At 41.0% G+C, this 13401-nt stretch overlaps 2 protein-coding genes and 1 long non-coding RNA gene across 4 annotated transcripts in view; 2 read left to right on the top strand and 1 right to left on the bottom strand.

Annotated features, from left to right (window-relative positions):
- Positions 1–2032: 2032 nt before the first annotated feature.
- Positions 2033–5185, top strand: Dsk (Drosulfakinin). 2 transcript variants are annotated; one of them, XM_086972136.1, is made up of 3 exons: positions 2033–2624; positions 3270–3540; positions 4243–5185. In XM_086972136.1, exons 2-3 carry the CDS (start codon positions 3284–3286, stop codon positions 4298–4300), a joined length of 315 nt encoding a protein of 104 aa, XP_086828262.1. In that variant the 5' UTR covers positions 2033–2624; positions 3270–3283; the 3' UTR covers positions 4301–5185. The 2 variants fall into 2 exon arrangements, with proteins under 2 accessions (XP_086828262.1, XP_086828261.1); XM_086972135.1 differs by having other exon boundaries at positions 2042–2624; positions 3232–3540.
- Positions 5186–5269: 84 nt separating this feature from the next.
- On the bottom strand, positions 5270–9389 carry LOC111269541 (uncharacterized). The gene is made up of 3 exons (XR_002685826.2): positions 8800–9389; positions 8099–8476; positions 5270–6423 (listed from the first exon to the last, which is right to left on the bottom strand). It is a non-coding gene; the product is annotated as an uncharacterized LOC111269541 (long non-coding RNA).
- A 139-nt stretch (positions 9390–9528) lies between these two features.
- LOC111269538 (uncharacterized) overlaps positions 9529–13401 on the top strand; it is a 77168-nt gene continuing 73295 nt past the window's right edge. Inside the window, exons 1-2 of the transcript XR_015314640.1 lie at positions 9529–10963; positions 11752–12158. The gene's annotated coding sequence lies outside the window, so the exon portion shown is untranslated. The remainder of the gene's footprint in view (positions 10964–11751; positions 12159–13401) is intronic.

Below are 13401 nucleotides of genomic sequence, written 5' to 3'. Positions count from 1 at the left end.
CTGCTAAGATGAACTAAAACTAGAATTAGGTTGATATTCGTCTATGGACATTATCTTGAGATCAGGTTTAATTTAATAGGTATATTTTCTTTTCTATTATAATAACAGAGTTACATTATTACGATCATGCATCTTTGAACAAATGCTCAAACATTTCTTTTCTGCTTTTCTACCACAATCAGGATCCCAGTGTAATTGCTTCTATAGAAATTTGTGTGCCAAATCAACGCATAAAAGCATTAATTATCGTCAACCAAAATATTTACCAGTTTAAAATTGGACAGTAGAATATCAAAAAAAGATATGTGTTTGCTACAGGATGTTGTCTTACTACACATTTTTGCAGCTTAGCCAACTTGTTACACATCATAGCCTACTAAACTATTGATTGGTCATATTGGTTACTCCGCTAGTATATGCATTAGCCAATCCGAAAAACCCCATATGTTGCCTCCGCTGACGCTAAATCTATCAAAAGCGCGGTTACCACTTGCGTGAAATCTCTACATTTTTTCCACTCCGTTCATTCTTTCTCTTTCATTCCAAGCCCTTTTCATCATACAGTGCTAGTTGCTTAGCAGTGTTTTACTTATTTGGATATTTAAAAAATCTGTCTAATTAATCGGTTTATAAGAAATCGGAAATTAGGCTCTACAAAAGATGCTTTGATCAGAATCATGCGGGCTTTCCTACTTACAGTACGAACCGGCTTTGGGTAACTTATTTCGATTACTACTACCATCCTAGGGTTAGAAGCTCTGACGAATCCTGTTTTGACAAGACCATCCGCTGATACGAGCTCAATAGGTCTTTTACAAACTGGAAATCTATCATGGGCCTTACATGCATAGCAAAATTATTGATTAAATTTCAAAATTTCAAGTGCTAACTCGAAACTCCCTAGAGCTTAGTTTTCTCGTCTTCTGATCTTTTCGCTTTTCCGAAGTAATTTCACAGAGCATATTTGTGAACTGACTCATTACAAGCTGACCACAGTAGTCTTCGTAAAAGACAAGTTTCTTATCTGAAACAAGCTCTAAAAAATCGTTAAAGTTTTGTGTGCTAAGTATCATTTGCGAAGTTTATTATATATGTTTAAAAATATCTTTGACTACTTACATGGGTAGGTTTCGAAAAGACTTCTTAACTCTGCATAATACAGGTGTAAAGACAGAATGTATCGCAACAAGCGTAAAAGACTAATGTACGTAAGAAGGTTTAGTAAAATTAGTTGTACTTATTGCTACGTAAAAAGCTTCCTATTAGAAAATATGAAAGCGATTGCGAATTTTACTCTAATACGCAAAAAAACGTTTGTATCGGAAAACATTTGCGCGAAAACATAGTAACCATTGGCGAGCTCAATTATTTAACGTTTCCTATCAAATAAACAACTTTTTTTTGCTGTCTTTATGTGTGCGAACTACACGTGTGACGACGTACATATGATTTAAGAGGATGGACGGAAAGATATGTTTCATTTACCAATAAATACAGAAAATAAATGGATCAGGAACATATAAATGATTAAGTGTCGGCTTAATCTTTCCCATTTACAATGTATCCTTATTATGGTAAGGCATTGCATATACGCTCGCAAAGTGGGTAACACATTGCTAAGTGTTTGTGTATTCTTCGACGTGTTTCCATATCGATCTAAACGATGTCCATTTGGCAAAGCACTTCAGCCACTAATATTTGTTCGCCACTCTTTGAGATTATCCTCTAGATACGCTGAAAAGCTGGTCTGAATGCCATATTGGCTCACAGGTTCAACAAACTGAATCAAACTTTGTTCCCCTACGTAGATTTAGAATTAGATAGGTGTTAAAAGATAGAGGTAGGCACCATTTGTACAATTATGCTTGACTGTGTATGATCTCACCATTAAACGTAGACCGTGTAATCCACTGAACGGGCCAGTCCAGCGGTAATAAGGCTGAAAAAGACGACCGTATGGTTACCTAGCAACCTTTCGAGTCAGACAATTTTTCTAAACCAACTCGACGGTCAGCCACACGCATCTGGAAACATCGCGACTCTGTGATAGGCTCTGTTAAATAAGGACGTTTTTTACTTCTGACGGAACGCCGAACTAACGTTACCGTATTGCTCTTTCGCTAAGGCAGGCAATGTTGAAAGCGCCGAAGCTATGACACGCCTGGAAAGTATTTCTGTTAGACGACGTGAACCGCCTCCGAAGTAGGTCAGGCCACAGTTACATAGGGAAGACAGCGCCGCACGTTCGAATCCAGACAGTAGAGCTCGAGACGGCTGTGGCACGGGCCAGGATTTGCTGTTGGGCCACAGCGGGTTCTCATCAAAGGATCAGCAGATACGCATCATGCTGCTGTGTCCTCACGCATCCCATCCGGTCTTGATTTAACCGGTGTAACTCGACAACCTGATTAAAACTTGGTATTTCATCGTGAGACGGTTTGCGGTTCTGCTGTCAGTATGAGTATCATCATAAGGCACCGGCTATGATTCAGGTAGGACTCTGAAATAACCTCCGGGAGGGAGGCGCCAGTGGGGATAAATTCAGGAAAAGAGCTCCGTCGGCCGGTATATAAAGAAGTCGAATCATAGTGAAGGGTCTACATTTCCAGCATCCATACACGCAGGTAGGTGGTTAAGGTGCTTTAGATCTGATTAACAGAAAGAGCTAACAGAATCGATTCTTTCATTTGCTAAAGGAATCTATGTTACATCGATTATAATAAACGTCGCTTTAACCGATTATGGCTCATAGGCAGTGCTATTATTAAGGGTGTTACTCAATTTAGAGTAGATGTTTTTGCCTAGAGTACAGTCAAAACGGTGTTTCGTTTTTAATCAATGTTACATATCTTCCCCGCGACTGATAACGACGGAGAAATATTTTTTGTTGTGAGCATTTTGCAAAGCAAACATAATGTGGAGTTCTGTTTTGAAATACCGTGAAACTGAAGATAGAATATTTGTTGTATAATGAAGCAAATTTACAAGTTACTTATTAGAATAAAGAAATCCAAAAATAGATGCTCAAGCAAACACAATCAACTATGTCTACAACAACAAACAATGAAAGAGTTTATTTATTGAATTATTTTAATTATATTATACATAACAAAATACAGTGCTCACTATTGTTCGTACGATCTGTAACGGAGAAATTTTCTTAGATCGCTCTGCTGTCATTTTGGTATTTTTTCTAACTGATTATCCTGCTAACGCCAAACGTGTCGTAAGAAATTTTTTACGATTCGTTGTTATCGTCCGGGCCCCAGTCCGAACCTCATTTATGATGAGGTGGACCCTATCTGCTGGAATGGTGGCCCTGGCCGTATTACTGTTTCTTTTTACCCTCCTGCCCAGCCCAGGTGAGGCCGGGAGGAGCAGCGAACTCAATAAGCGACCAAGGATAGATTTGCGTACGTGGCTAAAAAATATCTACCCACAAATTGCTGAGGATGAGGAGATCGTACAACCAGTAGGCGGGATTACTGGTACTGGAGCACCAGATAAGCGAATCCGTGATGAGGATTATGGACATTTGCGGTAAGGAATCATGCTTTATAAAATTGTGTATTTTATATTCTAGATATAAAAGGGTTGTTGTCAAGGGGACAGCCTTCGAAGAAGGTTGCATTTCATTACCATTCTCAGTCATATCGTACACTGCATGATTGCTCAGTATTAAACCACTGAGAGCCAATATGGGCATTTCATTAAATCTATAGACCCATATCGAAGCGTTTTAGCTGTATCTTTTTGCGCACATTTCATTTTTGGCGTGTGGCATATTGGCTAGGATTGGAAATGACACGTATGAAGTAGAGAAGCTTAAGAAGGCAAATTAGTCTAAATCTTTATAATTCAGTCTCAATATGCGAACTCGAGAGGCAAATACCGGCAAAGGCCGGTGAACCATGACTGCAAGTGATGATACAAATTTTTTTTTCGCGAAGCTCTGAAGATTCTTATTTTCAGTTCTAACTTATTTAAGTTGCTGACAAAAGCTTCTGGCGTAATTTTGTTTCACCAGTAAAATATCATTACACTCCTATCTGTAACACTTTTAAAATTCCATTCTGTTGCATCAAAATCAATAAGCCCATTTCGAAGGCTTACGTTGGGGTGCTCTATAGATTCCACAGAAAGAATTGCAAAATGAGTAGTAAACGAGGAAATTTCGAGATAATCTTAAAAGTTCTGCAGCATCCGTCTTGTAATAATGATGGTAACAATAAAAATTTGCAGATTCGGTCGCGCTGGACTTGGGGATGACTATGGTCACATGCGATTTGGCCGCAAGTAGGGCAGCCATACAATATCATCGGGTGAAAGATCTGTAATCCATCAAGGACAAAAACCATAATCGCCAGTGTGCAAAATTGGAAAGCTCTGTTCAGAATTTTTTATTTTGTTATTGTTCCCTGAAAAGGTCACCAGGAACAGTAGAAATCTCAGTGATGGTGCGTTCACGGATCCGCCAACAATAAGAGCAAAATCAGACTATGACATATATGTTTGTACTCTGCTCTATAAAAACGGCTGACCTATGCTGAAGCACTAGAATATTACAGATACACACATGGCCTATACGTGGATAGAGGAATGCCAGTTGTTATTTGAATAAAATGTGAAATCAGTCAAATCGAGAACATGAAAAATCGAACACGATTGGATTGTTGAAAACTTATTACGTTACCATAAACAGCTAGGTGACTTACACCGGGCCAGAGTGATCAACACACAAATAAATGATAATGTAATAATATCATTTAGATTTACTAATTAGTTGAACATTTATAGCCAGCTAGTGACTGTGTTCAAAGAAAGGAAACAAGGAACGGCTCACAGAATTTGCCTTTTTTCGGTGGCGACCCATATGTTGAGATCGACGACTATATGGCGGTGACTGAAGCAGCTGTCTGGCTCCAGTGATAGTTTCACGATGGTGATAAAGGTGATGATACCGTACATGCATCGATATCGTAACAAGAAAAACGTATGCCGGTATACACAGACGACATATTCACAGGATGCGAAACGGTAGAAGAGCATAGAAAATAGGTGGAAAGCGTAAGGTACGACAAAGGTTGTCGTGAACACGCGATATTTCGTGAACAAATCCAACGTCATGTAGCTCAATATCAATAATAATAATAAAATGTACATGAGCAATTAAATCGTGGACAAAGCCTGGTGACTTTCAGCGGGTCCTACGTTCTGTATTAATAATAGCGTTGTGATAACAATTAATATTATTATCATTATGGTCATACGTAATATGTCCACAAGTTTATTTCTAGGCCTGACTTTAATGATTATTTAGTTTATAGAGATTATCCATAATGCTAGCAGATATATAATTCCGATTGGCTCAGCGATTGCCTCAATTTGCTTAGATATGGCGGCCGATGACTGCAAGTTCGGTTATTCCAGCTTCGAGAGTTAGCGCGCCGAACTAGCTATAAAACTCTGGACTGCTACAATTGACACAATCAACTTCGCTTATGTAGCCCGACGTGATCGACAGATCATTATATATACACTATCTTCTATAAGCAACGGTACCTATAACGCCAGGCCTAATTATTGCCCGTCTACTTCGACTGACTTTATAGGTCTAATGTTCGTCTGTTCTGCAGGTGATATCGGATCCTCTTGTTAAAGTAGAAGGTGACTTCTAAATAAGAGCTTGAATGTATACGGGTAGAATCGGCGAAAAGTAAGGCCTATGTACTATATGTAAATCTGTGGCGTTTCTGACCCGAGATAGTAGCCGCTGAAATGTGGATGTTGAACCTCAGATAGAAAATGAAAGCTTTCTGCCTTAAACAGGCGTATAGCGATTGAAGCGTTCAAAGCTCTTTATATAGTGAAACATACAAGCATTTCACTTTAGGCCTACCTCTAGGGTTTATAAAAGTCAATCATATTTCATAAATCATTCTGGATTTGTTTAAGAGCAAGTATATGTATGGCAAGTATATATAACTGTATATATAATATCTATTGCGCCTGAAAGCAGTGTTTTCCGGTGCCTGATGCAGATTATCCTTATTTATGTCATGTTTTACTTGTGCATAAATAGTCTTCACGAAAATCTTTAGATTCACCGTCGATATGCGTAGTCATTCTTTGCACAGTATTTGAAGTACCGATGAGATTTTTTAAGGAAGTTTTACTTAGCTTTACGTACGATTGGCCATTACCAGGTCAAAGCCTATTTTACATGAGCCAAGTGTACGTCCCGCTCCGACGATTGAAACCGCTGTTCACTGACTTCCAACTCCTTTCCTATACTTCATGTTACACTGCTCCGGATCTTCATTGAATAGTATTTCGGATTGACTGAAGAGATATCAATGAGGTTATTTCAATCCAACTCCTCTTTGTCAAGCCAATTTTCAGAGGTGCATGTACATTGATCGCCTTGAAAATTATAAAACATTTTATAGTGTTAGTAACGCACTAAAAATGATTTGCATAGAATGGCCTTTCGTTCCTGGCCTGTTGGACCCGTTAATTATAAATATCTATTGTGCAGGAATCTTTATCAACGACGCATACTTTCTTAGTGATGTGTTCAATATTTACATCAATAAGCACACAAAAATAGACCAAATCAGGCTTACAGTCTTATCTGAGATTTTGAGCGAAACAAATGGTCGAGAGATAACGTTGGCTCCAGCTGGCCTCGCTAATCAGAACATCAAAATTTGTTCAATCCTGGGAAATCTGGTAACTGCGCAATAAATTTCACCGAAGTGTGGGGGTGCCTTACGTGTGGGAGTGGCATTAGAAAGTGCGCCTCGTAAAAATTAACGACAAAAAAGACAAACAAAGTCTAATGCTGTTTGATGCATCTCAATCTATCTATTGAAGCCTATTTTTTTTCTAGAATAGTAAGAAAGTGGACTACATATAAATACTTATATATATATATATATATATATATAGCAAATTAGAATATAGTCAATAAAGCAAAAGCTGGAAATCCGCTTTATCAATAAATGCTTAACTTTACGTAATACGTCAATGTGATTATTTGAAAAGGCAGAAATGACCAATTGTCCGTTACGTAAAATATCTTAAGCAGGCGACTATTTTACGCTCAGAAGCAACGAACCGCTGCCGTAGCTGCTTCTATTAAAAGACAGTTTAAAACCGTAAATATAGGGAACACCAGTTCAGAAATTGATCTGTGGCGCGTTCGGTAAACGAGCTGCCCAAGAAAAGATAAAATGATTGTTTTTCATGGATCATTGCTTAGGATCTTTGTAAATATAAGTAGAATTATTTCCTATTGATCAAGTTAATCTGCTTTATGTTCAGATTTAAAACACTAGGGGATGTGGTGCACAGTAATTTAATTAGGGGGTTGTTTTGCGTTTGATAAAATGAGCTTGCTAGGCGGGTAGAAAATCATGAAGAGCGGGACTTCACTTTGATTTCGATTGCCGGAACCATCAGCAGAATATCTAAACGTTAGAGATACTCTTGGTTAAACAAAGTTCTTTCAAATAGAGGAAGTACAATTTTAAGCGATGCAACAGCTATTCAAACTGATTTGAGATGCATCTTTATTTAGCAACTTTTAGACTACGTATTTCACGTCTGGTGTCGCCGTTAGGCATTCCACCAGACGGCCAGCTCCCAGTGCAAGGCGAAGTCTGTTTATCTCCAGGTTCGAACCTAGACCACAAGGTGTTACCTAGATTCGCAGGCAAATCTGTTACGCTACACGAGAATTTTGTGTAGGAGCCTAAGAAGTTGCATCTCCATAAACTTGATTCGTTTCGGCAGTAATCTACGATGCGGGATTACAAAATCGTGTTAAAAGGAAATTTGCAGTAAAGGGGTCCACTAGTGGAAGCTCACCTTAATATCTTAGTCCGCACCCAGAACACCTTTTAGATTGAATTGGGACATATTTATAGCCGAAATTGCTCGACCCACACTCCCCTAAATTAATTCTTATTACTAAATTCTGCTAAAAGTGAACGTTGATTTGAAAAGATAAGTAAATACGAGACAACTCTAGTCACTTTATAAGACTATACAGTTTATATTAACATTCTGAAACCTGTACAACAATCGGTCGTACCCTGTCAGAATTTGTCGCTGCCATCTTTTATGGTGTCGCAGCAACCGTAGGGCTTTCACGACATGCTAACGAGTCCCCACGGAACGATCATGAGTAATTCAATGACAGAAATGGCCAGCGTCAGCATCTAGTACTATCGACTGCCGACAGCCGCACCAAAACTGTGGCTTCACATCGCTACCTCGAGTCTCGTGTGTCTCCATCCTGTTGGTCTTTTTCACTGCTAAAGGAGCGAGATAGAAAAGTAGCGAAAGTAGCAGTGTTGTTATGGCCGTTGGCGTCGACCGTGGAGAATATTTTACGTTCGACGTCCCCGCAGGCAAGACAATGAATAGTCACTAGCTAGGGCGCTCTGGTAATCTTTTAATCACATGCTGTCTGAAAGAAAATCGCACGATTTGTTGTAGATATACGAGATAAAGTGCCTTAGAAGACGTTCGAATCAACAGAGCTGCAATGCTGACCACGCTCCAAAAATAACGCAACCATCCATTATGTCGCACAACATTTTAGATATATTCAGATAACTGTATACTCCCATGAAGATTTGCATTGCTTTTTACAAATTATATGTGTTGAAAAAGTGTTACGTAGTATTATTTATTATCTAGTATCTGTACTCTACGTTGCGTAACTTTTCTTTAACTCGCTGCAATTGCATCGGCAGTGTAGCAGCAGTAACGGGAACAGTTATTTCTCACCTGGCCGTATTTTGTTCGCTTTCAGGTCTCCTCTGCTAGCGGTTCGCCATGTCATACCATCGTTGACTAACTGCCGCCGGCTGAGGGCGGCACGCTACTAGTGGTTGGATTATAGTATAGTCGATACAAAAGTGATGGTCTTGCCTGTGGTGGTCGACCGCTCTAGCCTGCTACTACGATTCTTGCCAATGTAATGTTTTTTCATTACGTTCCTGACTATACCTGTCGATCAGTTTTGTCAAACGGCATGAACAATGGCAACTGTCCATGTCTCCTTCTTCTATTTTCTGTTCTACTTTAAAAGATCATCCCCTCTTGACGGTCGTCGCTAAGTACACGCAATCGTTTAGCTGCTCAACTGGGTGCATTGCCCATGATAGGTTAATCCTAAATATCAGTAGTTCAAAAACAAAGTTAACAATAGATTACGCTGCCCCTAGCTAAGCAAGGTTTCGCGCGCGGGAGTAGAGTCCTGTTAGAAATAAGACTGTGCTGGCTATATTTTTAATAAATCTTTGCTCGTCCTACGATGTGCTTAGTAGGTATGGGTCAGTGTAACAGTAGATGATGCGTAGCCTGCGCTCGCCTGCCTATTCATTAGTTGACCTATATCGATGGGTTTTTTCATGGTTGGGCAAAAGACTGGGCACGTTGAACGCTTCCCCTACTATTCCAGCCGCACCGATTACCTCGCTGCCGTAGTCGCTTTTGCTCTACATCTGAGCTTGTCGCGCTTGCTTCTATTTTGCCGTAGACCCGCCTTAACTTCTGTAGATGATCCTGCCACTGCTGTTGCCGCGATAGATGGTGTCGCCGCCATCGTCAGCAACACCGTTTCGTTGGAGTGGTAAGCAGCCGTTCGTTAGTGGTGATAGAACATTGGAAAAGCGCCAATCCAGACGCTAACATTGCATGTGGCAATAGCAGTAGAAACGACAGCGGCAGCCGCCTTAGCAGTGACAGTTATATTCGCTCGTTCACGTTGGCGAGGAGGGAGACATCGCCACTGACACCAATGACGACAGCGTCCCTAGACGTGATTGCAGTCTACTGAAAGGACCTCTTCCTCTGTCTTGGCCTTTCTCCCGGTCCGCTGGTCTCCCGGCCCTTGTCTGTCTGTCTGTCTCTCATTATTATAGTTACAGGAGTCAAAGAGAACTGTGCTACTGCGCGAGTCGGTTAGATTGTGATGGTCGAAGCCGATCTGCAGCTGATCCGCTTCTGCCAGCGCCTGTCTGCTCCTGTTCTTATTGCAAAAGCAGCATTGCGGCGTACGCTACGCTTCGGATTCGCACGATCGGTGTCTCGTCCCATACGATTAAGCGCTCGCGCGCACGGCTGACGCTTCTGTGCTGCGGCAGTCGCAGGCGCCGCACCCATCATTCCCGCCCATACAGTGCCCTCGAACAGAGCTATACTGGAACCAGTTTAATCCAGAAGAATAAAAATAAGAAAATGAAATAACGATAGAAAAAAGCGATAGCTAAATGAAGAGTGAAAGAAGCATATGACGATGATAAGAGAATTCCCACTACACTGACGCGCCGTCCATCATCAATAGCTATATACGTTGCCGCTGCGTTCATTGCATGACAAGAATGTAGGTGGACTTCGCTATGGTAGGTCGCCAATCTGAAGAAGATCAAGTCACAAAACAGAGGTGCAGCCGCACACTGTGGTGTTGTTATGTTTTTCTGAAGCAATCGGATACACCTGAAACAGCTCGTTCTGAATTATCTTCAACATCCATAGCAACGACAATAGCTGGAACGACAACTGCGATCGTTACGGTTGTAGGAACACGCTACTTTGAATATTTATCGGAGCGAGCCGTGAGACGGCAAGTCGAAGCCAAGAGCAGTATTTATGAAGCTCAACTGTAAACTTCAATACCTCAGACCTTTAAGGTACACCCAACAGCAACGCAGAAGAGGGTCCAAGGAAACGACACAGAGAATAAAAAATGGAGGTCAAGCGAGAGAGGATAAAAACAGCAGAACCGCAACAGAGAGAAGGAGCGTTCTCCTCGCAAATATTCACTCACTCAAGCACATAATTGCTACCGAGGCCCGGCTTTGCGCCTGTGACCTGGGAGAGTGTAACCAAAGATCCCGCTAGTCTCATATGGTCTGCGCCCACGTTGCTGCAAATAGCATTGTGCTCAGTACGTAATTCAGTTAGTGTTATGTGGCAGAAGTAGTAGCGTAAGGGAACCATGCATAGATAATGCAATTGGAAAGTTGGCGAACTAATCATCGTACCGGTCTGAGTCGCCATTAGTGAAAAAAACTATTGCGAAAACCCTGCGTTCGATAGAACTAAACCGTACTTTCACAGTAGTAACTTAACTTGAAATATTTGTTCAATGAAAAAAAATGAGGGTTTCGGAAAACGTTTCTCGCGCCACTCTTAGCAACAAATCGATCGTCTTTACATTGTTTCTTTCTACATATAGATTACTGGAATAAGCTTATCTAGTCTAACATACTGGGAGTATCCTACTTTATTGTTTGTGATACATATATTTGTATATTGCACTTGTATAGCATGTGTATTGACAATATAGTGTGAATTCGCCTATTAATTGCGTACAAAGATCGGCAGTGCCACCGTGACCTTTATTGCTAATTACTGCGCGGAGGACAACAATAATCACTAGAGTCGTAATCAACATTGCTCTTATCATCATCGACCAGCAACCTTGTTCTGATCGACATAGTCGGGGCAGTGGAATAGAACAGAAGCTGCTGCCGCAGCTACGGCAAGGATAAAGCTAGCTATCAATCATGTGCCTTCGCTTTCCCGATCAGATCTGTGGACGAACGGAGGACAGACGATCCGCCGCTACGGCCCAATTAAGGCCGTAGTACTAGAGCCTATTCTACGTAAAGGAGTTTCTTTTACGCTGTGGAACGGATTGTACGGTGAATGTATGTGCTTGTATGTTTATAGGAAGCCGAATACGAATAACGGATAGATCGCCGGAAGCCGCAGCGAAATGGGAATAGGGGACTGACAAGCCGCGATCGAGTACTGGATAATTCTGTCGATTACGGATTGGCGCTAATTAAATGTTTTGTATTCAACGTTCGGTGCTGCCGTCAAACATTGCTTCAGACAGCTGGCATTTCCCAGCACGAAACAAGGTGTATCTACGTCCGGATTAGAGTCCAAATCACCAAGCCTGTTGATAAATTTCGTTGGCAAACGCGTCACTACTATATCACCACAGCGACACCTGTTGTTCTGACTTTATCGGACTAAAAGGAAGGAGGCTTAAAAAGGTAGAAGCTAGGCCTTTTTCGGTAGAACCGTAACGAGAACTATTTCTACTTGAGTATAAACCGGACTGAACGCAGGTAAGTTGCAGACAGACATCAGAACTGGAAGTTTTAAACAAACTATTCTGAAAAACCAAACGCATGTACTTAGATTTTTATGCTTCGAGCTTTACGACTGGTATCACTATTGGGCATTCCGTCAAACGGCTGGCTCTCAGTATGAGACGAAACCTTCTCGTATTCGGGATCGAACCTAGGCCACAATGTGCCTTTAAAATTAGCAGGGATCTACGCTATCATATATATAATTGGATGTAGGAAAGTTAGTCTCCAAAGACAGAAAGCAAAGGAAAGGAGTATTTAGTCGTACACGAGTATATACAATGGTTTGATGGAAAAAAAATCTGTATCAGTATTAATATACGCCGTATTTGCAGTAGAGGAACTAACGGGCAATTTGAGGCTTGGGCTAAAACGTGTCAGTTTAACCATGAAAGGATTAGTTGTGATAAGGCGCGATGCGGTCGCTGTTGAAGCCTGGGCCAACTAGAGGAGCCTGTTGGATATCTACAAACGAAGAAGTAATGACAATATCAATTGATTCACGAATAAATATCAGACGCAATCGTATAGTACACTAGCTCTCGATCATTATATTACAGTACGTTATCATTTACGCTGTAAATCGCTTAGAATGAAATTCAGACGAACGCTTGACCGCCATACAGTTTATATATATATGCGCACAAATGTGTGAACGCAAAACAATACTTTTGACCGAAAATAAGGGCTATCAGTCGCAATTCAACAAACAACAAATTGCAATAAACCTTTTTTTAAACAAACCCCTGTATGAAGTTAGCGACTCGCCTGCTAAGCGATTCTGCACAGGCGTTACCGTTTACTATAACGCAATATAGATAGGTCGGCTATCTATTAGCGAAGCTGAGGTGTGGAGTTTACTTCTAACCCTCAAAGCTAGGGAAGTTCATGGAAGTGAACAAAGGGCAGGTCGTGACAAGTTAGGATTGAGCAGTGGAATAACACCAAACTAGCGGAGTCGTAGAGAACCAGCAGAGCTGAACAAACGCGTTTATGCATTCGTTTTATTTAATCAGGCTGGATGCCTTCGAACGGGCGCATGAATATCTTTCAGTTCATAGCTCGTTTCCAGTGGAAGAGGGTCGCTTGCTTTGACCCGAAGTGGGATTTGCGTTCAGTGTGGTATCTACCTGATGCCGTCGAAGATGCATGCTGCCGTTATGATATGATCTAGTCTTGTAGACTGTGACTCTGGTTCTATATGCGCGTAGGTACCTAT

This window comes from Varroa jacobsoni, unplaced genomic scaffold, assembly GCF_002532875.2.
Source record: "Varroa jacobsoni isolate VJ856 unplaced genomic scaffold, vjacob_1.0 scaffold_1395, whole genome shotgun sequence".
Lineage (NCBI taxonomy): Eukaryota > Metazoa > Arthropoda > Arachnida > Mesostigmata > Varroidae > Varroa > Varroa jacobsoni.
Note: the sequence above shows the minus strand (reverse complement) of the source record. Positions and strands in the feature narration are given on the sequence as shown.